General features: G+C 44.6%; 1 protein-coding gene across 1 annotated transcript in view; it reads right to left on the bottom strand.

Moving 5' to 3' along the window:
- The window catches only part of LOC124036249 (hemicentin-1-like), an 83,389-nt gene that overhangs the window by 58,765 nt on the left and 2,351 nt on the right, over positions 1-22,273 (bottom strand). Inside the window, exons 2-10 of the mRNA XM_046350559.1 lie at positions 16,773-16,843; positions 16,280-16,438; positions 13,759-13,881; positions 2,047-2,218; positions 1,665-1,771; positions 1,433-1,553; positions 1,087-1,350; positions 843-987; positions 129-250 (exon numbers count right to left, since the gene is read on the bottom strand). Of these exons, the coding sequence (XP_046206515.1) occupies positions 129-250; positions 843-987; positions 1,087-1,350; positions 1,433-1,553; positions 1,665-1,771; positions 2,047-2,218; positions 13,759-13,881; positions 16,280-16,438; positions 16,773-16,843 (1,284 nt within the window). The remainder of the gene's footprint in view (positions 1-128; positions 251-842; positions 988-1,086; positions 1,351-1,432; positions 1,554-1,664; positions 1,772-2,046; positions 2,219-13,758; positions 13,882-16,279; positions 16,439-16,772; positions 16,844-22,273) is intronic.

The following is a 22,273-nucleotide window of genomic DNA, read 5'->3' as shown; positions in this document are numbered from 1 at the left end:
GTGTGTGTGTGTGTGTGTGTGTGTGTGTGTGTGTGTGTGTGTGTGTGTGTGTGTGTGTGTGTGTGTGTGTGTGTGTGTGTGTGTGTGTGTGTGTGTGTGTGTGTGTGTGTGTGTGTGTTCTGACATACCTCTCACGGTCAGCTGTGTGAGCGCTCGTCTGAGTCCTGCGCTGCTCTGAGCGATGCACTCATACGAACCCTCATCCTCACCTGAGGCATGTGGAATTTCCCAAAATGCTTTGCCAGAGAACCTGAGTCACATGAACAGTTAGCAGGCAGATGAGTGGTGATGGGAACATGATACTGTCTTACACCGTTGACAAATTAGCCTCTCTGGCACAGAGACACAGCGAATACCACTCGTCAGAGGTCGGCATTATTTCATGTATGTAATTCAAAACAGAGTGTCAGAACAGAGGGAGAAAGAAATAATGCTTTGTTAAGTTTCCAAGATGACACAATCGAATGCGTAATGTACACAAAATTCCCTGTGTATACCCGTCTCCTGATTGATGCAGCAATAAAAGGCAACCGAGTCTATCGGCAATAATGTCTTGCAGAGCTGGTAACTGCAAACAGTACACTGTGTCATACCCCATGACCTAATTAGCTGTTTTATAGCGGGTATTGAATGCATATGGCTGTTCCATCCAAAAGGAGGGCAAGTCAAGTGTTCTAGTGTGTTATAGTGTGTTCATAGTGTGTTATAGAGTGTTACAATGTGTTACAATGTGTTACAGTGTGTTACTGTGTGTTAGAGTGTGTTATAGTGTGTTACTGTGTGTTACAGTGTGTTACAGTGTGTTATAGTGTGTTCAACAAACAGAACAGATGGAGACTCACTGGAACAACTTCTCCTCCCCAATAGCAACGCCACTCCTGGTGAACCTCAGCCTAAAGGGAACGTCGCTCTCTACCGAACAGCCAATCATAGCGGGCTGCATATAAAAGCCGTTCACCACCTTGGGCATGCTCACCGCTGGGGGATCTTTGTCGTGACAAAAAAGAGAGGAGGGAAAAGGTCACACAAAGGACTAGGTCTGTCTTGGAGACACTAGGGAAGAGACTGAGGAGAGGGATCTCTTACCTGGGATTATGTTTGTGTAGGAGACACTGGACAACCTCTGGAAGGGGTATCCTTCATCATCCTTCCCTGTCACCTTGAGGAAGAAGCTTTGGGAAGGAGTGCGAAATTTTGGGACACTCCAGAGTCCTCGGCTGCCACTGTCAGAGGGCAGAGGCACGGGGAGGGTACGTAGGGAGCGTCCTGAACCTGAAACTAACTCCATGTGACTCAGCTGACCTGGGGGCTTCAGTCCTGTACACTTCAGCAGCACATGGGCTGGAACTCCTTTGAAAGGGGAAGGGAGCCCAACGTTATTCAATGCAATCATGTATACATACAAAGAAATAAAATTGCATGCACACATTACCTTTGATGGGTCTCTCCCTGGTATGGTTGAACTCAGACACTGGTATACTGGAGAACCCAGCCCGGAAGTCCAGATTACTGACCCCTGTAACTCTCAGAGTGTGGCGGCCACCGCAGCCCACCTGGACATAGACAGGACATTCAGTTGTTGTATTTTGTCTCAGAGGTGACTAAAGCAGTTATCTCATTCTCAATACAGGATGATCACATCAGGAGGATCTACTGTACAGTACCTTCAGAGTCCAGGCTCCAGGTCGGGGGAACTTCAGGTTGACAACACGGGCAGAGTTTGGGATATTCAGCAGCTCTGTGAGGCCCTCCTCCACTCTAACAGTGTGACCTAAGCAATTGAGACATAACAATATAATTTCAAAATGTTAAATAACATTAATGTTCAGCAAAATGGATATCACAGGAGGTTGGTGGCACCTTAATCGGGGAGAACAGGCTCATGGTAATGGCTGGAGTGGAAACCACAAGCTCCTTTCCAGCCATTATTATGAGCTATCCTCCCCTCAGCATTCTCCACTGATGGATATATAGTATTATTCTCAAGTATTGACAAAGTTATTTGCTATCTATACAGAGAAAATACATAATGAAAGCATGATGTACCAAGGGGATCCCAGAGCTCGATCTGAGGGGCTGGGCCACTAAGTGACACAGTGACCTCCTTCAGGCTGGGGTCAAAGGGCACCTCCCACTGGTTCTCCTGAGCGCTGTCATGATTGGAAGAGAGCAGGTGAACCTTCAGGGCCTGCACTGTCTCCTCCACCCACTTCAAGACCTGGCAGAAGAGAAGACTTAATCTCAGCAAGATAGCAGCACACCCCACACAGCACACAGCTAGAGGACATACTAGACAGGGGAGGTCTGTGACTTAGACTAGACTATATACAGTGGGGCAAAAAAGTATTTAGTCAGCCACCAATTGTGCAAGTTCTCCCACTTAAAAATATGAGAGAGGCCTGTAATTTTCAGCATAGGTACACTTCAACTATGACAGACAAAATGAGAAGAAAAAAATCCAGAAAATCACATTGTAGGATTTTTAATTAATTAATTTGCAAATTGTAGTGGAAAATAAGTATTTGGTCACCTACAAACAAGCAAGATTTCTGGCTCTCACAGACCTGTAACTTCTTCTTTAAGAGGCTCCTCTGCCCTCCACTCGTTATCAGTATAAAAGACACCTGTCCACAACCTCAAACAGTCACACTCCAAACTCCACTATGGCCAAAACCAAAGAGCTGTCAAAGGACACCAGAAACAAAATTGTAGACCTGCACCAGGCTGGGAAGACTGAATCTGCAATAGGTAAGCACGTTGGTTTGAAGAAATCAACTGTGGGAGCAATTATTAGGAAATGGAAGACATACAAGACCACTGATAATCTCCCTCGATCTGGGGCTCTACGCAAGATCTCACCCTGTGGGGTCAAATTGATCACAATAACGGTGCGCAAAAATCCCAGAACCGCACGGGGGGACCTAGTGAATGACCTGCAGAGAGCTGGGACCAAAGTAACAAAACCTACCATCAGTAACACACTACACCGCCAGGGACTCAAATCCTCCAGACGTGTCCCCCTGCTTAAGCCAGTACATTTCCAGGCCCATCTGAAGTTTGCTAGAGAGCATTTGGATGATCCAGAAGAAGATTGGGGAAATGTCATATGGTCAGATGAAACCAAAATATAACTTTTTGGTAAAAACTGTTTAGAAGCCTCTTGGACCTAGACTTGGCTCTCCGGTACCGCTTGCCTTGTGGTAGCATAGAGAACAGTCTATGAATAGGGTGGCTGGAGTCTTTGACAATTTTCAGGGCCTTCCTCTGACGCCGCCTGGTACAGAGGTCCTGGATAGCAGGAAGCTTGGCCCCAGTGATGTATTGGGCCGTACGCACTACCCTCAGTAGTGCCTTGCTGTTGGAGGGCGAGCAGTTGCCATACCAGGCAGTGATGCAACCAGTCAAGATGCTCTCGATGGTGCAGCTTTAGAAGCTTTTGAGGATCTGAGGACCCATGCCAAGTCTCCTAATGGGGAATAGGTTTTGTCGTGCCCTCCTCACAACTGTCTTGGTGTCCTTCTGTAGCTCAGTTGGTAGAGCATGGCGCTTGTAACGCCAGGGTAGTGGGTTCGATTCCCGGGACCACCCATATGTAGAATGTATGCACACATGACTGTAAGTCGCTTTGGATAAAAGCATCTGCTAAATGGCATATATTATATTATTATTATTGCTTGGACCATGTTAGTTTGTTGGTGATGTGGACACCAAGGTACTTGAAGCTCTCAACCTGCTCCACTACAGCCCCGTCTATGAGAATGGAGGTGTGCTCGGACTTCTTTTTCCTGTAGTCTACAATCATCTCATTTGTGTTGAATATGTTGAGGGAGAGGTTGTTGTCCTAGCACCACACGGCCAGGTCTCTGACCTCCTCCCTATAGGCTGTCTCGTCATTGTCGGTGATCAGGCCTACCACTGTTGTGTCATCAGCAAACCTAATGATGGTGTAGGAGTTGTGACTGTCCGTGCAGTCATGAGTGAACAGGGAGTACAGGAGGGGACTAAGCATGCAGCCCTGAGGGGCCCCTGTGTTGAGGATCAGCGTGTCGGATGTGTTGTTACCCTTAACACCTGGGGGAGGCCTGTCAGGAAGTCCAGGATCCAGTTGCAGAGGGAGGTGTTTAGTCCCAGGGTCCTTAGCTTATTGATGAGCTTTGAGAACACTCTGGTGTTGAACGCTGAGCTGTAGTCAATGAATAGCATTCTCACATAGGTGTTTCTTTTATCCAGGTGGGAAAGGCCAGTGTTGAGTGCAATAGAGATTGCATCATCTGTGGATCTGTTAGGGCGGTATGCAAATTGAAGTGGGTCTAGGGTTTCTGGGATAATGGTGTTGATGTGAGCCATGACCAGCCTTTCAAAGCACTCCATGGCTACAGACGTGAGCGCTACGGGTCAGTAGTCATTTAGGCAGGTTACCTTAGTGTTACAGTTTACATAGCTGTCCATAAATGGACGTTGCATTTTACTTAATGGGTTGGTTTTGCAGGCTTCACTGCTTTCTACTACGGATAATAATATGATTAGGCCATATCTTTACACAAAAAACAACAACAGACAGTCATATTTTCAGTCATTCCAATTAATATAACACCCCTTGTCTTCAAAAATAGAACTTAGAAATATGGAAATATAGATTAGTCAAATTGTTTTACCTGAGTATAACCCCAAAACTATGGAATAATTAGCCTACTCTGTTGTTTATGATAGACTGATTGGGCTCATCGAGTTGATGCTTTGAGCACTCGCAAAAGTGGTATTTGCATGTGAAAATGTATTGTTTACGTTTTTGTTGTACGCTTTGAAATCTCGACTCCGACATTGCGCGTCCTAATATTTATATATTTCTTAATTCCATTCTATTACTTTTAGATGTGTGTGTATTGTTGTGAATTGTTAGATACTATTGCACTGTTGGAGCTAGGAACAACCCGCATTTAACTACACCACATCTGCTAGATATGTGTATTGTGACGAATATAATTTGATTTGATAATTTTGCAGCCGATTCTGTTGCAAAATGTTTCTTAAATGGAAGAAACGGGGACCTACCTTAATTTGTCCAATATAATCTCTCGTTTTGCTCTGTTTGCATTCGCACCATAGGATGACATTGCTTATACTATAGTTTATAAAAGCCTATTCCTGCTCTTTTCCTGCGATCCATCAAATGCATTATGTGTCATCATAGTGGTCTCTGATTTCTGGTCACTCTCGCTCAGTCAGAACAAATTTAAAGCAGGCATTTTTTCAAAGCTAATTTGAATATCATTGAGAAAACAGAAAGGAGGCCAATATTTTTTCCGCCAAATTCCCGCAGACATCCTTTCTGAATTTGAAAGTAATTCTAGAAGTACTCATCTACTTTTTCAAAAGTATATGTAATCTGTTTTTTTTTTTGTAATCCATTAGGCTACATGTATTCTGTTACTCCCGAACCCTACATATTGGTTGGGTTTTAAATAGCAGACATGGCCTGAGAGGACTGGTCTGGTCTTGGGTTGCTGGGATTGTGGAGGCTTCACTCTGATATGAGGGTAATTATCTTATTCTCAGAGAACAGATTAACCAATGCCTGGCTTCCGCTGAGTCTGAAATAAGCCTGGGGGGCTTTATTACAATACATTTCAGGAGTAATCATCACTGAGAATACTTTTCCCCTTGACTATTACTGTACAATATTTGACAGGTAGAATTTCAATGTTTGATTATATACTCAACCCTCTAGGTGAAATCATGCTGGTGGGTTAGGATTCAGAAGAAAAAACAACGTGTCATTTCCCCTTTACAGGAAAAGAAGAGAAGAACCCGTTGTATAACTGAATCTATTTTTTTCTGACCAGATCATCATTTTTCCATCTTTCAAGTGCTTAACAAGCAACTGTGGTCTCGTGAGTACAGACATTATGGTTGCATTGTACCTATAATAAAACAAACAGAAAACATTACTTCAGTGGCCCCTCTGAGAAATGGGGCTTATTCAACACATCTTAATATATTTAGGAATAAGGGAGAAGATTGGAGTGAGCAAAGCTGGCCCACTGGGTGCTGACAGCAGCTGGTTCCTCTAAGAGTTTACAACTGGAAACAGCTGTCATTTCAAAACAAAACATTAGGGTTCCTCAGTGGTTCTTTGGGATGGGTGATGGTTCTGTGGAAATCAAATGACTCAAATAATCCTTTGAGGTCATCAAAGGTTCTTTACAGCTCTTTTAGTGATAATAGCTCATTTGAATATTTGGGGGTGTGGTTTACGCACAACGCTTTTTGTGCAACCATGAGATCATTCCAATTTATTTAATATGTTGTGTTATGCCATTATGAATTACATATGACTATGGCCAGTGATGGTGTCTTGTGAAAAACGAATGCATGGCCTTAAGTCAATTGAGAACAGTTGACTAAATCAGTCAGTGGTTTTCAATTCTCTCATCAGGGGACCCCCAGCTGATCCAGATATAGCGCACTTGTTTCAACTTGTCAATTAACGCAATAATAACACCTATGAAATTTTATCAATATAATTTGTCTGACCGGAATAAAAAAAGGATCTACAAAGAACCTTTCAGATTGAGAAAAGGTTCTATAAAGAACCATAAAAAAGGGTTGTAACCATAGTGGATATGTTTTTTTTGTGTTACATAGAACCTTTATTAATGGTTGTTTATATAACCTTAGACAGGGTTCTTTGTAGCACCATACAGGTTCCATTTAGAACCTTATGAGCATGTTTTTTTATTGAACTTTCAAAAAAGCATTCTATATAGCACCAAAAAGGTTTTTGCTGTGGTTACAAGCCAAATAACCCCTATCTGGTACAATTTAGAACCATTATTTGTTAGTGTGGGACATGGGGGACAGGGGAGACACAGAGATAGAGCTGATGCTGTTTGGTCTGGCCAAGGTGTGATTCGAGGAACATGCTGCGTTCTGCTGCTGCAACAGCCGCTCCCTGCCTGAGCCATGGGGAATCCAGAGGATCGACAGGTCTTTGAAACCTCATCTGCCGTGTCTCGACTGAACAGGCACGTGGTGTTGTGTCAGGAAGAAGCACTTCTGCTATTTTAGAACTAGAGCAAGGAGGGTGGCCAGAGGAAGGTCCGCTAAGGCTGAGGAGATACACTGTCCTTTTCATCTTCCAGCTAGGTTGTTTTCTACAGGGATTCCTCCTCCTCCTCATGCCCCTTTGAAACCACCCAGCAGACCGCTTGAATGTTTCTCCCATAGTGGTTGGGGAACCTATAGACCACAGCCCTCCTTGCACACAGGGGTCTCTCAACTCCGGCTCTGCGGTTAAGCCGCTACCACCATCACTGTGAGAGAGGAGACGGGGTGCCAGGAACCAGGCTGTTAGGCCAAATCAGTCCCAGATGGACCCCCGTTCTCCTATTGGATGGGAACCTCAAAACACCTGCCTTGCCTCTCCCCCAGACAACAAGCAAGAGTCTACCACATCTGTCTTCCTGTTTCTGAAAGCAGGTCTAGACTACAGAGACTGGCTTTTTTCACTAACATCAGGAACACGACAGAAGATATGGATAAAGTGGATTTAATTGATCTTTTAACAAAAACTCCTGTCCCTTTAACTCACAACTGGGCCCACCTGATGAGGAAACCATTAGGCCAATGTTACTAGTGGTTCTTTTATAGAAGGAAGTCCAGCCACTTCAATGAGGAGTGTGTGTGGAGTTGAAACACAAAGACACGAACATGCATTAGCCAGGCTGCTGACAAGGTGATCATAAACAGCCTAGAGTAGTTTATAGATGGACAGCAATAACCCATGATCTCATGGTCGACTCACGCAACAAAACAGACATCATCCATGCGCACGGATTAGAGCATAGATGAAACCTCCCAGAGCCCAGAACGATTTCTCTTGGCCAGGTTCTCAGCCCTCTCACATCCCTCTCACACTGAAAATTGAGGATGGCCTCCATGACCATTACGTTGAATTTTTCGGGATATGTATCCCTTCCACGGGACGGTTGAGCTAACGTAGGCTAATGCGATTAGCATGAGGTTGTATGTAACAAGAAATTTCCCATGACATAGACATATCCGATATTGGCAGAAAGCTTAAATTCTTGTTCATCTAACTGCACTGTTCAATTTACAGTAGCTATTACAGTGAAATAATACCGTGCTAGTGTTTGAGGAGAGTGCACAATTTTTAACATAAAAAGTTAGCAAATTAGGCATATTTGAATAGTCTTGATACAACATTTTGAACAGAAATGCAATGGTTCATTGAATCAGTCTAAAACTTTGCACATACACTGCCATCTAGTGGGAAAAATGTATATTGCACCTGGGCTGGAAAAATGCAATATGGACTTTCTCTTGCACTTCAGAGATGATGGTACAAAAAAATACAAAAGAACGGTTGTTTTTTCCTTTGTATTATCTTTTACCATGAGTGCATTCGCATCAAATAGCCCCCGTGATATGCTGTTAGGGAAGGGAACTTTTAAGGGAAGTTAGGAACAAATATAGACAGGCAGTTAGGAAAGCTAAGGCTAGCTTTTTCAAACAGAAATTTGCATCCTGTAGTACAAACTCAAAAAAGTTCTGGGACACTCTAAAGTCCATGGAGAATAGAGCACCTCCTCCCAGCTGCCCACTGCAATGAGGCTAAGAAACACTGTCACTATCGATAAATCCACAATAATTGAGAATTTCAAGAAGCATTTTTCTACGCCTGGCCATGCTTTCCACCTGGCTACCCCTAACCCGGTCAACAGCCCTGCGCTCCCCACAGCAACTCGCCCAAACCTCCCCCACTTCTCCTTCACCCAAATCCAGATAGCTGAAAGAGCTGCAAAATCTGGACCCCTACAAATCAGCCGGGCTTGACAATCTGGGCTCGACAATCTGGACCCTCTCTTTCTAAAATGATCTGCCGAAATTATTGCAACCCATATTACTATCCTGTTCAACCTCTCTTTCATATCGTCTAAGATTCCCATAGATTGGAAAGCTGCCGCAGTCATCCCCCAATTCAAAGGGGGAGACACTCTAGACCCAAACTGCTACAGACCTATATCTATTCTACCCTGACTTTCTAAGGTCTTTGAAAGCCAAGTTAACAAACAGATTACAGATCATTTCGAATCCCACCGTACCTCCATGGATGCACCTCAACCACGCTCAATGTCCTAAACGATATCATAACCACCATCGATAAGAGACATTACTGTGCAGCCGTACTCATTGACCTGGCTAAGGCTTTCGACTCTGTCAATCACAACATTCTTATTGGCAGACTCAACAGCCGTGGTTTCTCAAATGATTGCCTCGCTTGGTTAACCAACTACTTCTCCGATAGAGTTTAGTATGTCAAATTGGGGGGCCTGTTGTCCGGACCTCTGGCAGTCTCTATGGGGGTGCCACAGGGTTCAATTCTCGGGCTGACTCTTTTGTTTGTATACATCAATGATGTCGCTCTTGCTGCTGGTGATTCTTTGATCCACCTCTACGCAGACAACACCATTCTGTATACCTCTGGCCCTTCGTTGGACACTGTGTTAACTAACCTCCAGATGAGCTTCAATGCCATACAACTCTCCTTACGTGGCCTCCAACTGCTCTTAAATGCAAGTCAAACTAAATGCATGCTCTTCAACCAATCGCTGCCCGCACTTGCCCGCCCGTCCAGCATCACTACTCTGGACGGTTCTGACTTAGAACATGTGGACAACTACAAATACCTAGGTGTCTGGTTAGACTGTAAACTGTCCTTCCAGACTCACATCTCCAATCCAAAATTAAATCTAGAATCGGCTTCCTATTTCGCAACAAAGCATCCTTCACTCATGCTGCCAAACATACCCTCGTAAAACTGACCATCCTACCGATCCTCGACTTCGGCGATGTCATTTACAAAATAGCCTCCAACACTCAACTCAACAAATTGGATGCAGTCTATCACAGTGCCATCAGTTTTGTCAACAAAGCCCCGTATACTAACACCACTGCGACCTACCTGTATGATCTCGTTGGCTAGCCCTCGCTTCATACTTGTCGCCAAACCCACTGGCTCCAGGTCATCTACAAGTCTCTGCTAGGTAAAGCCCCGCCTTATCTCAGCTCACTGGTCACCATAGCAGCACCCACCCGTAGCACGCGCTCCAGCAGGTATATCTCACTGGTCACCCCCAAAGCCAATTCTTCCTTTGGCCGCCTCTCCTTCCAGTTCTCTGCTGCCAATGACTGGAACGAACTGCAAAAATCTCTGAAGCTGGAGACTCTTACCTCCCTCACTAACTTTAAGCACCAGCTGTCAGAGCAGCTCACAGATTACTGCACCTGTACATAGCTCATCTGTAAATAACCCATCCAATCTACCTCATCCGCATACTGTATTTATGTATCTTGCTCCTTTGCACCCCAGTATCTCAATGTGCACATTCATCTTCTGCACATCCTACCAATCTAGTGTTTAATTGCAAAAATGTAATTGCTTTGCCACCATGCCCTATTTATTGCCTTGCCTCTCTTATCCTACCTCATTTGCACATGCCGTATATAGATTTTTCTACTGTATTATTGATTGTATGTTTGTTTATTCCATGTGTAACTCTGTGTTGTTGTATGTGTCGAACTGCTTTGCTTTATCTTGGCCAGGTCGCAGTTGCAAATGAGAACTTGTTCTCAACTAGCCAACCTGGTTAAATAAAGGTGAAATATTTAAAATATATATATATATATATATTAAACCAGATCTATTGTGTGTTATTCTCCTACATTCCTTCCACATTTCCACAAACATCAACGTGTTTCCTTTCAAATGGTACCAGGAATATGCATGTCCTTGCTTCAGGGCCTGAGCTACAGGCAGTTAGAATTGGGTATGTCATTATAGGCAAAAAAATGGGGGAAAAAGGGGCAGATCCTTAAGAGGTTTTAAACAGCGCATTCTGTTCTTTTTCTGCCCGAGGGCTTACTGACAGATTGCTCCAGTGATTACAACAAGTTAAGTATTAAGAGTTTAAGGAGTGTAACACACAAGGTTTCACAATGAGCTGTTGTGTATGGATTTGGAGCCAGCTAAAGAGGGCAGCTGTGTTGGAAAGAAAGAGGGAAGCCATGACAGACCATATCCTGGTGTTAGAGAGTAAAATAAGCAGTCTGTTTTCTCTCCACATCTCTGCCCGAGACCACAAAAGATTGTGTACATTTGATTTGGCCACACACACACACTGATATTAAGAGGGGAGATTTTAGTTAGATTTGAGGCATGCAGTTTCCAAGGATTAAAGGATTTAAATGAATTCAGTAATACCATGCCACCCATGAGTACTGTACATCTGAAATAGGATTGTAGTTCTGTTGATCCTTGCTAAATGAGTGGAGAGCTTGTCAATTAGCATAACATTTGAAAGGTGAGAGTGGTCACTTTAAAACATGTAAAGGCAATCCAACCTGGTCTAGCACTATCCACACTCTGGCCAGCTGGGGCCCACGATGAGAGGACTGGTTTCTGTTGATGGTGTGAATGTAGTCCCGCAGCTCTTCATTATTAACCATTATACTGTTGCACAGCTATGCCCTGCAATGTGGTTCTGACATTCAAACACTCCTCAATGAACTGTGGAGGTTATGAAGTGTTATTAGAACCAGATCCCACACAGATACACGCACCATGCATACATACACATGAATACATAAAGACCGACATGATTTGAAAGAAAGGCAGAAACACATAAAAACACACAGAGAGAGCTGGGTTCAGGGGTTCAGTGGGCCACCTTCCAGTCTCCTCTGATGACATGCAGGATACCAGTGTCTCTCCCAAAGGAAACTCTGTCTTGTTTTATGTTTGACTGCGAGTTATTGAGCTCCGTTGACTTAGGTTTCCAAGATTTGTGGTTCAGTTACATGCTGAGATAAAGTAATCACTCACCACTATATAGTTCCTGGAATAATATGCACTGAAAAAATATTTTATGTGTGTCAATACAATACACTATGATTACATGTATGAGTGAGATCGGGTTCATATAGCTATTCTTTCGACTGCTTTTACATATAAAATATTCTCCATACACCATGTGTTCATTTGAACCTGCCTGTATTTTTTAAACAGATGTCCTGAAGAGACTAAAAACCTACAATTCTTACAGAAAAATCACACTTATGGTTGACCATTGACTCAGCACACCCTCATGAGTGTGATTGAAAAAATATACAGTACCAGTCAAAAGTTTAGACACACATACTCATTCAAGATTTATAAAAATGTTTTACTATTTTCTACATTGTAGAATAATAGTGAAGACATCAACATTATGAAATAACACATATGGAATCATGTGGTAACCAAAATGTGTTATACAAATCAAAATATATTTTATATTTGAGATTCTTCAAAGTAGTCTCCCTTTGCCTTGATGACAGCTTTGCACACTCTTGGCATTCTCTCAACTACCAGCTTCATGAGGTAGTCACCTGGAATGCATTTCAATTAAAAGTTCATTTGTGGAATTTCTTTCCTTATTAATGTGTTTGAGCCAATTAGTTGTGTTGTGACAAGGCAGGGGAGGAACACAGAAGGTAGTCCTATTTGGTAAAAGACCAAGTCCATATTATGGCAAGAGCAGCTCAAATAAGAAAAGAGACGACAGTCCATCATTACTATAAGACATGAGGTCAGTCAATTTCGGAAAATGTCAAGAACTTTGAAAGATTCTTCAAGTGAAGTTGCAAAAACCATCAAGTGCTATGATGAAACTGGCTCTCATGAGGACCGCCACAGGAAAGGAAGACTCAGAGTTACCTCTGCTGCAGAGCATAAGTTCATTAGAGATACCAGCCTCAGAAATTGCGGCCCACATAAATGCTTTACAGAGTTCAAGTAACACATCTTAACATCAACTGTTCAGAGGAGGGTGTGTGAATCAGGCCTTCATGGTGGAATTGCTACAAAGAAACCACTACCAAAGGACATCAATAAGAATAAGAGACTAGATTGGGCCAAGAAACACGAGCAATGGATATTAGATTGGTGGAAATCTGTTCTTTGGTCTGATGTGTCCAAATTGGAGCTTTTTGGTACCAACCACCTTGTCTTTGTGAGACACATAGTAGGTGAACAGATGATCTCCGAATATGTGGTTCCCACCGTGAAGCATGGAGGCGGAGGTGTGATGGTGTGGGGGTGCTTTGCTGGTGACACTGTCTGTGATTTATTTAGAATTCAGGGCAGACTTAACCAGCATGGCTACCACAGCATACTGCAGCGATACGCCATCCCATCTGGTTTGCGCTTCGTGGGACTATCATCTGTTTTTCAACAGGACAATGACCCAACACACCTCCAGGCTGTGTAAGGGCTATTTGACCAAGAAGGAGAGCGATGGAGTGCTGAATCAGATGACCTGACCTCCACAATTACCTGACCTAAATTGAGATGGTTTGGGATGAGTTGTATCACAGAGTGAAGGAAAAGCACCAACAAGTGCTCAGCATAAGTGGGAACTCCTTTAAGACTGTTGGAAAAGCATTCCAGGTGAAGCTGGTTGAGAGTGCAAAGCTGTAATCAAGGCAAAGGGTTGCTACTTTGAAGAATCTAAAATCTTAAATATATTTTGATTTGTTTAACAGTTTTTTGGTTACTACATATGTTTCATAGTTTGGATGTCTTCAACTATTATTCTACAACGTAAAATGTAGAATGTTGAATGTGTAAGTGTGTCCAGACTTTTGACAGGTACTGTATATAAATGAGTTTGATGACTCTCCTCTTCTGAATCTCACCTCATTGACCTGCTGCTTGTCCAGGTGGAAGATCTGTCCAGAACTTGTGGCAGCGATCTCCTCATAGGCTCTATACCCAGGCTGAGAGCGGTCTCCACAGTCCCCAGTCAGCACAAACACAACCTGGGTGCACACAGAAGACAGCGGTGGATGGTTATTACTACTGAACTTTCATGAGAATACTGTTATCATACATTGCTATCACACTCTAAAAAAGTGCTGGGTGAAAAACAACTTTAATTTGGGTTTTTTGGTAACCCAGTGCTGGGTAAATATTGGACGGAACACATCCTGGGTTATTTTGACTGAGCTAGTTGGGCTGTGTGATTACCCAAACATGGGTTAATTTAACCATAATTTGACTATTTATTACCTTCATGCTGGATTGACCTACTACCTTGGAATCTTTGAACGTAATCCGTAGGAATTTTTGGAGGCGTAGGCTCTGACATATCTTATTGGCCACCTTGTGATCGTAAATGTAATTCCTGTTCATTATGTTAATTGTATATACTGCAAATGTATAATTGTTGGGGGGCATTTTCCACATTCTTCTAGAATATTATAATAAGGATCTGCCACCTTATTGCACCCCAGCAAAGGGATTTATATAGGCTTTTATTGAACTCGTACACTTATGTAAGAGACTGTACGTTATTTATAATGAGGTGTGCCTGGAGAAAATTGGACCTCTCTGAAATAAAAATGGATGGCCCTACATTCAGTAAAATATATTTTAACCGACCCTCCTTGAAAACTTACAAAGATAGCAGAGAACATGCCTATCGTTTACCCTCACTCCTAGGACAAACCAGGGTTTCACAAAAGCATCGTAGCATTAAGATCATCTTAATTCCATTGACACTAAATGGACGGAAGACTATCTTAGTGCTACAATGTTTTGGGGGGGAAACCCAGCCCAGAGAGTTAGATATCCACTTTTAGAAACTGTTCTTCGTTTTGTAAACATTACATGGCAGAGTAGCCAGAAGGTTGTGGATATGCAGACCATCGCGGACAAGGGTATGGGTGAAAATATATCATTATAATAAAAACACTGCATGAATCTATCATGTTATTAGCGATCCAAGGGAAATGTTTATTTTATAAACGCATTTCATGCAATTCTGTCATTTTCCATGACCGGAGACAAGTAGAATATGTTTTAATACCACAACAGAGCATGACAATGAATGAGTGTACGCTGCAGCACCACAGACATTTTGATTTCTATGCAGGCTATTGTTAAAAAAAGAGGATAGTCTAAGTTTGAAACAGTGCTAAAGTTGTCTATCAACTGTAAAACTGTAGCGCAACAGAACCCGTTACAACTGAAGTATCTGATCATCAATTAATTCAAGAAAAAGCCATTTGTTGTTTAACACAGCAGCCACGTATCATCAGGTACTGTAGGCCTATACGCCACTGTAACTTTTTTGTCATGTATAATGTTTTATTCCATGATATTGCTGTTATAAAATAGATTTGCGTTGACAGTGATTAGGGCATGGGAATATAAGAGCATCTGCTAGGCTAAATTAATAAACTAGGCATGCATAGCTCACCGCATGATCCTCAAACCAAAGACTGGTCAAACTCGTATATCTGAAAGTGAATTCAAAGGCACTGTAGAATGACTGTAGTCTAATAAGGCACTTTCTGATTCATTATTATTTCATTCTAAGTAATTAATTTAATTTTATACAGCCTTATTGCAACATTTATAGGCATGTTTTTGAAGTGCTGTTGATGATGTTTTGCTGACATGCTGAGTGTTGCTTCCAGCCTGTAGCGTGTCACAAATGCTTCACAATTGATTTCTTAAATGGCAGGCTATAGCCTCGAAATAATAATAATGTAGCCTAAATAATTCACTTCTGTTCCTTCTTAGGCTACCTGGCTTGCTCCTGACTTATTTAGAGTTAGTATGTTGTTTAATAAGAATAACAAAAATAAGGGGTTAAATATGTGTCAAAAAATAATCTCCTAGATATAGGACAGACACTTCAAAACCTTATTCCTTTATTCCTTTATTTTTTTTACTGTCTTTTCAGCTGTCACGTTCTGACCTTAGTTCCTTTATTATGTCTTTGTGTTAGTTTGGTCAGGGCGTGAGTTGGGGTGGGTAGTCTATGTTATTTTTTCTATGTTGTGTTTATGTGTTTGGCCTGGTATGGTTCTCAATCAGAGGCAGGTGTGGTTTTCCCCATTTTAGTTATGGGTGATTATTTTCTGTTTAGTGTTTTTCGTCACCTTCCAGGACTGTTCGTTTGTCGTTTTGTTCAGTGTTCAGTTGTTTTATTTAAAAAATGAACACTTACCACGCTGCGCTTTGGTCCTCCTCTCCTTCCACCAACAACAGCCGTTACATCAGCCATTTATTAATGTGTTATTCAATGCATTTCTATGTGGCTAGACGTTTAAAGGTTAAAGAAAACAACCCAACTAAGTGACCCAACGCCTGCAACCTAGCTGTTGGGTCAACCAAACAACCCAGCATTTTCTAGAGTGTAATTATTACCTGTGATTGTCGGAGCTGCACCAGCTGCAGTACGTCCCGTTTGAGGCGGTAGTCTTTGGCTCTGGCGTCAGTGAACACGTAGATAAAGGAGCCTGGTAGGGACACCTCCAGGGCCTTCTTTATGGCTCCTATACTCATCTCTGGACAGTCTCCACCTCCCTGAGAGAAGACAACACAGACCATTGATCCAACTCCATCACTGAGGGCCTCAATAGGAACAGGAAATGCATCACTATGCATAGTCTAAAGACCTGTGCTGTGTAGCCTAACCATAATCCTATTTAGTTTCGAAACGTATACTGTATTGACTGTAGAGACTATTGGCTTCATATTCTAAGCAGTCTGCATATCTACATATCCTGTATATTCTATATCCTTCCTGGTCTACAGATTGATATAAAGTATGTTAAGCCTATCATATGGAGTCTGGCGGATGTTCTGGCAGAGATGGTATAGCTATAAATTTGTATCAGGCTTTGGTTCTGGTACACACTTGGACAAACAGCTCCTGCAGATCCTGCTGGAACTTCTTTGGGTCAGTGGTGATGGACACAGGGCCAATGTCTAGGAGAAAGCATAATGTGGATGTTATTAACATATAATTCAAAAGCTAACTCAATTGCACTGAAAAAATTATAGGGTGCTTGATGATCTACTATGAAAACTATAGGTCTTTCCTATTTGTTTTATTTTTTATCTGTTGGAACATAATCAAAATGGGGAAAGGATGTTGTAGTTGCCACATAGAGTAATTCAAGTCCTCAGTCATCCATGATTTCTGGAGTTAATAGCTAAATGGAGGTACTACACTTATAATTTCAACAGCAGTTCATGCTGCTCAAATCCAATAAAAATGGTATTTGTCACATGCGCTGAATAGAACCGGTGTAGACTTTACCTTGAAATGCTTGCTTATGAGCTCTTCCAAACAATGCACAAAAATAAAATACTAAAACGAGGAATAAAATTAAATACACAAGAATGAAGCTATATACAGGGAGTACCAGTCCCAGATCAATGTGCTTGAGTATGAGGTATTTGAGGAAGATATGTACATGAAGGCAGGGTAAAGTGTCTAGGCATCAGGATAGATCATAATAATATTAAGGTATTTGAGGTAGATATGTACATGAAGGCAGGGTAAAGTAACTAGGCATCAGGATAGATAATAATACCATTAAAATAAAGAACAGAGTAGCAGCAGCAAATGATGAGTGTAAAAGTGTGTGTGTGAGTGTGAGTGTGTGTGTGTGTAATGTGTATGTATGTGTGTTTGTGTTGAAGTATCAATGTAGTGTGTGTGAGTGACTGTGTATATGGTTTGCTGTCACGACTTCTGCCGAAGTCGATGCCTCTCCTTGTTCGGGCGGTGCTCGGCAGTCACCGGTCTTCCAGCCACCATTGATCCATTTTTAATTTTCCATTGGTTTTGTCTTGTCTTCCTACACACCTGGTTCCAATCCCATTCATTACCTGTTGTGTATTTCACCCTCTGTTTCCCCTCATGTCCTTGTCAGAGATGGTTTGTTTTTTCATGTTCGTGAAGGTTGTATTGGTGCGCGATGGGTCCTCGTACCCACTTTGCTTTTATTATGTACTACGGTTTTGGAGCTGTGTTTTTGTTAAGTTATTAAACTACTCCATTGATACCAAGTTCGATTCTCCTGCGCCTGACTACCCTGCCATCCTTACACATGACGTGACAGAAACTCTGACCAATATATGAAGTCAGCAGGAGAAGGTACCCCGGCCATGGAGATGGAGGAGCGCATCCAGGAGCATACGGAGAAGCTTTACCATCTATGTGCCGGCATGGATCGTGTTATGCAGAATATGGACCGCTGGGAGAGAGTTTTTCCAGTGCCTCCACCAGCACGACAGGGGTCTATCCTGAGCGCCCCTTTCCCGCCTGAACCCAGTGGGATCCGTCTATCCGTGCCACATGGGTACGACGGAATTGCTGCCAACTGCCAGGGTTTACGGTCCACCCTGGAGTGGGACAGCTCCGTGTGTGGAGAGGGAGATATGGCGATGGAACATTTTGAGGAGTTCACCCGCCGTTTCCATCCACCCGAGGAAAGATCGGCAGGTGAGCACCTCTACCATCTGAGGCGGGACACGAGGAGCGCCCAGGAGTTTGCCCCGGAGTTTTAGGACCCTGGCTGCCGGCGCTGGATGGAGCAACAGGGCCCTGATCGACCATTACCACTGTAGTCTATGCGAGGACGTCCGTCGGGAGCTGGCCTGCAGAGACACCACCCTCCCCTTCAACCAGCTGGTGGACCTGTCCATCCGGCTGGACAACCTGCCTGCTACTCGCGGACGTCCAGATCTGGGTCTGGTTGTTCCATCCTCCCGCACCCCCTCTCCGATACCCATGGAGCTGGGAGGGACGGTGCGCAGGGAGACTGGAGGGGGTTACCACTCATGCACTATATGTGGTCGCAGGGGATACACTGCTGGTCGGTGCTGGGTTGGTTCCTCTGGGAATCAAGGCAGCAAGCAGGGCGCTCTGGCGTCACCCCAGGTGAGTAGGCACCATTCTCACCCAGGGCCTTCTGTTGCACATATGTTTGTCTGTCACTTTTCCTGATTTTTTTTCTCTCCCCGCGTTCCTAGCATAAGGCGCTAGTAGATTCAGGCACGGCTGGGAATTTCATTATTAAAGTGTTAGCTTATAGTTTAGGGATCCCCATTGTTCCCATGGATGTACCCTTGACCGTTCACTCCTTAGATAGTCAACCATTAGGTGTCAGGGTTTATCAGGGAGGCCACCGTTCCTTTGTGTATGATAACGTAAGGGGGGTCCCACAGTCGATTTGGCTCTCACCTTCTGTAAAAAGAAGGCAACTCAATTACCACCCCATTGACGGGGGGGATTGTGCAATACATCTCCTGGTAGACGCTGCGCTTCCCAGGAGTCGCGTGTATCCCCTGTCGCAAGCGGAGACGGTGGCTATGGAGACATATGTCTCCGAATCCCTGCGTCAGGGGTACATTCAGTCCTCCATTTCACCCGTCTCCTCGAGTTTCTTTTTTGTGAAGAAGGATGGAGGTTTGCGCCCGTGCATTGATTATCGAGGTCTCAATCAAATCACGGTGAGGTACAGTTACCCGCTACCTCTTATCGCCACGGCGATTGAGTCAATGCACGGGGCGCTTCTTCACTAAACTGGATCTCAGGAGCGCGTACAACCTGGTGCGTATCCGGGAGGGAGACGAGTGGAAGACGACATTTAGTACCACCTCGGGGCATTATGAGTACCTCGTCATGCTGTATGGGTTGATGAATGCTCCATCAGTTTTCCAATCCTTTGTAGATTAGATTTTCAGAGACGTGCACGGGCAGGTTGTAGTGGTGTATATCGATGACATTCTGATATACTCCGATACACGCGCCGAGCATGTGTCCCTGGTGCGCAGAGTGCTTGGTCGCCTGTTGGAGCATGACCTGTACGTCAAGGCTAAGAAATGCCTGTTCTTCCAACAGTCTGTCTCCTTCCTAGGGCATCATATTTCCACGTCAGGAGTAGAGATGGAGAGTGACCGCATTGCAGCCGTGCGTAATTGGCCGACCCCCACCACGGTGAAGGAGGAGCAGCGATTGTTAGGGTTTATCAACTACTCCCGGAGGTTTTTATCCGGGGCCGGTGTGCTTGCAGTGGTCAGCTGAGGCGAACGGGGCTTTTAGGCATCTGAAGGCTCTGTTTACCTTGGCTCCTGTGTTGGCTCATCCGGATCCCTCTTTGCTATTCATAGTGGAGGTGGACGCGTCCGAGGCTGGGATAGGAGCTGTACTCTCTCAGCGCTCAGGTACGCCACCGAAGCTCCGCCCCTGTGCCTTCTTCTCTAAGGAGCTCAGCTCGGCAGAAAGAAACTATGATGTGGGGGACCGGGAGTTGTTAGCTGTCATCAGGGCTTTGAAGGCGTGGAGACATTGGCTTGAGAGGGCTAAACACCCTTTTCTCATCTGGACTGACCACCGCAATCTGGAGAACATCCGGGAGGCGAGGAGACTGAATCCTGGCAATGTGGGCCATGTTTTTCACCCGTTTTGTGTTTACCCTCTCTTACAGAACAGGCTCCCAGAACGTTAAGGCAGACGAGCTGTCTCGGCTGTATGACAGAGTAGCGGACCTTGGATCTCACTCCCATACTCCCAACCTCTTGTTTGGTGGCTCCGGTAGTGTGGGAGCTGGACACGGACATTGAGCTTGGTTCACGTGCAGTACCCGCTCCACCTCAGTGTCCAGCTGGACGTCTGTACGTTCCGTCTGCTGTCCCCGACCGGCTGTTCTATTGGGCCCACACTTTACCCTCCTCTGGTCATCCTGGGATTGGTCGGATGTGCACTGTCTTAGTGGGAGGTACTGGTGGCCCACTTTAAGGACGTGAGGGTTTATGTTTCCTCCTGCTCAGTGTGCGCCCAGCGCAAGGCTCCTAGACACCTGCCCAGAGGTAAGTTACAACTCTTACCTTTTCCACAACAGCCTTGGTCGCACATGTTGGTGGATTTCTGAACAGATATTCCACCTTCACAAGGTAACACCACGATCCTGGTCGTTGTGGATCGTTTACCTAAGTCCTGTTGTCTCCTCCCTTTGCCGGTCTCACTACGGCCCTACAAACTGCAGAGGCCCTGTTTACACACATCTTCCGGCACTATGGGATGCCTGAGGATATTTTGTCTGATCGGGGTCCTCAGTTCACGTCTAGGGTCTGGAAGGCGTTCATGGAACGTCTGGGGTCTCTGTCTCGGTCAGTCCGAGGCTCCTGCGGTGGACGATTGGTTCCGGCGTGCGGAGGAAACATGGGACGCCGTCCTCGTTCAGCGAGCCGTACTGAGCCAGAAAGTTGGCGCAGACCGTCACCACAGTGAGGCCCCGGTGTTCACACCGAGGGACAGGGTCTGGCTCTCGACCCGAAACCTGCCCCTCCGCCTGCTCTGCCGGAAGCTGGGTCTGCGGTTTGTGGGTTCGTTTAAAGTCCCGAGGAGAGTGAACGAGGTATGTTATAGGTTACCGCATTAACACCTCCGTTCCATGTGTCTCTCCTCAGGCCGGTGGTGGCTGGCCCGCTCCAGGAGGCTGAGGTACAGGAGGTTCCTGCGCTCCCTCTGGACATCGAGGGGGTCCCGACGTACTCCGTTCGATCCATCCTGGATTCGAGATGTTGGGCGAGGGGCCTTCAGTACCTCGTGGACTGGAGGGGTACGGTCCAGAGGAGAGATGCTGGGTTCCGGTGGAGGACGTGTTAGATCCTTCCCTGCTGTGAGATTTCCACCGTCTCCATCCGGATCACCCTGCGCCTCGTCGTCCGGGTCATCCCCGAGGCCGGTGTCAACACGCTGCTAGAGCCGTGAGTCGGGGGCGGGTACTGTCACGACTTCTGCGAAGTCGATGCCTCTCTTTGTTCGGGCGGTGCTCGCCGGTTGACGTCACCGGTCTTCTAACCGTCATTGATCCATTTTTCATTTTCCATTGGTTTTGTCTGTCTCCATACACACCTGGTTCCAATCCCATTCATTACCTGTTGTGTATTTAACCCTCTGTTTCCCCTTGTCAGAGATGGTTTGTTTTTTCATGTTCGTGAAGGTTGTATTGGTGCGCAATGGGTCCTCGTACCCACTTTGCTTTTATGTACTCTGGTTTTGGAGCTGTGTTTTTGTTACGTTATTAAGCTACTGCATTGATACCAAGTTCGATTCTCCTGCGCCTGACTTCCCTGCCACCTATACACACGACATGACATTTGCGTAGGGTCAGTGCAAGATAGAACCATTGCAGATAGTTTGGGTACCATTCATTTACTATAGGCACGGGCTATTTAACAGTTTTATGGCTTGGGGGTAGAAGCTGTCTCAAAGCCTGTTGGTCTGAGGCAATGCTCATCTACCATTTGCCGGATGGTAGCAGAGTGAACAGTCTATGGCTTTGGTGGCTGGAGTTTTAGGAAATGTTTAGGAAATGTTTCGAGCCTTAAGGTCCTGGATGG

The sequence above is a fragment of the Oncorhynchus gorbuscha genome, linkage group LG05 (genome assembly GCF_021184085.1).
Source record: "Oncorhynchus gorbuscha isolate QuinsamMale2020 ecotype Even-year linkage group LG05, OgorEven_v1.0, whole genome shotgun sequence".
NCBI lineage: Eukaryota > Metazoa > Chordata > Actinopteri > Salmoniformes > Salmonidae > Oncorhynchus > Oncorhynchus gorbuscha.
Note: the sequence above shows the minus strand (reverse complement) of the source record. Positions and strands in the feature narration are given on the sequence as shown.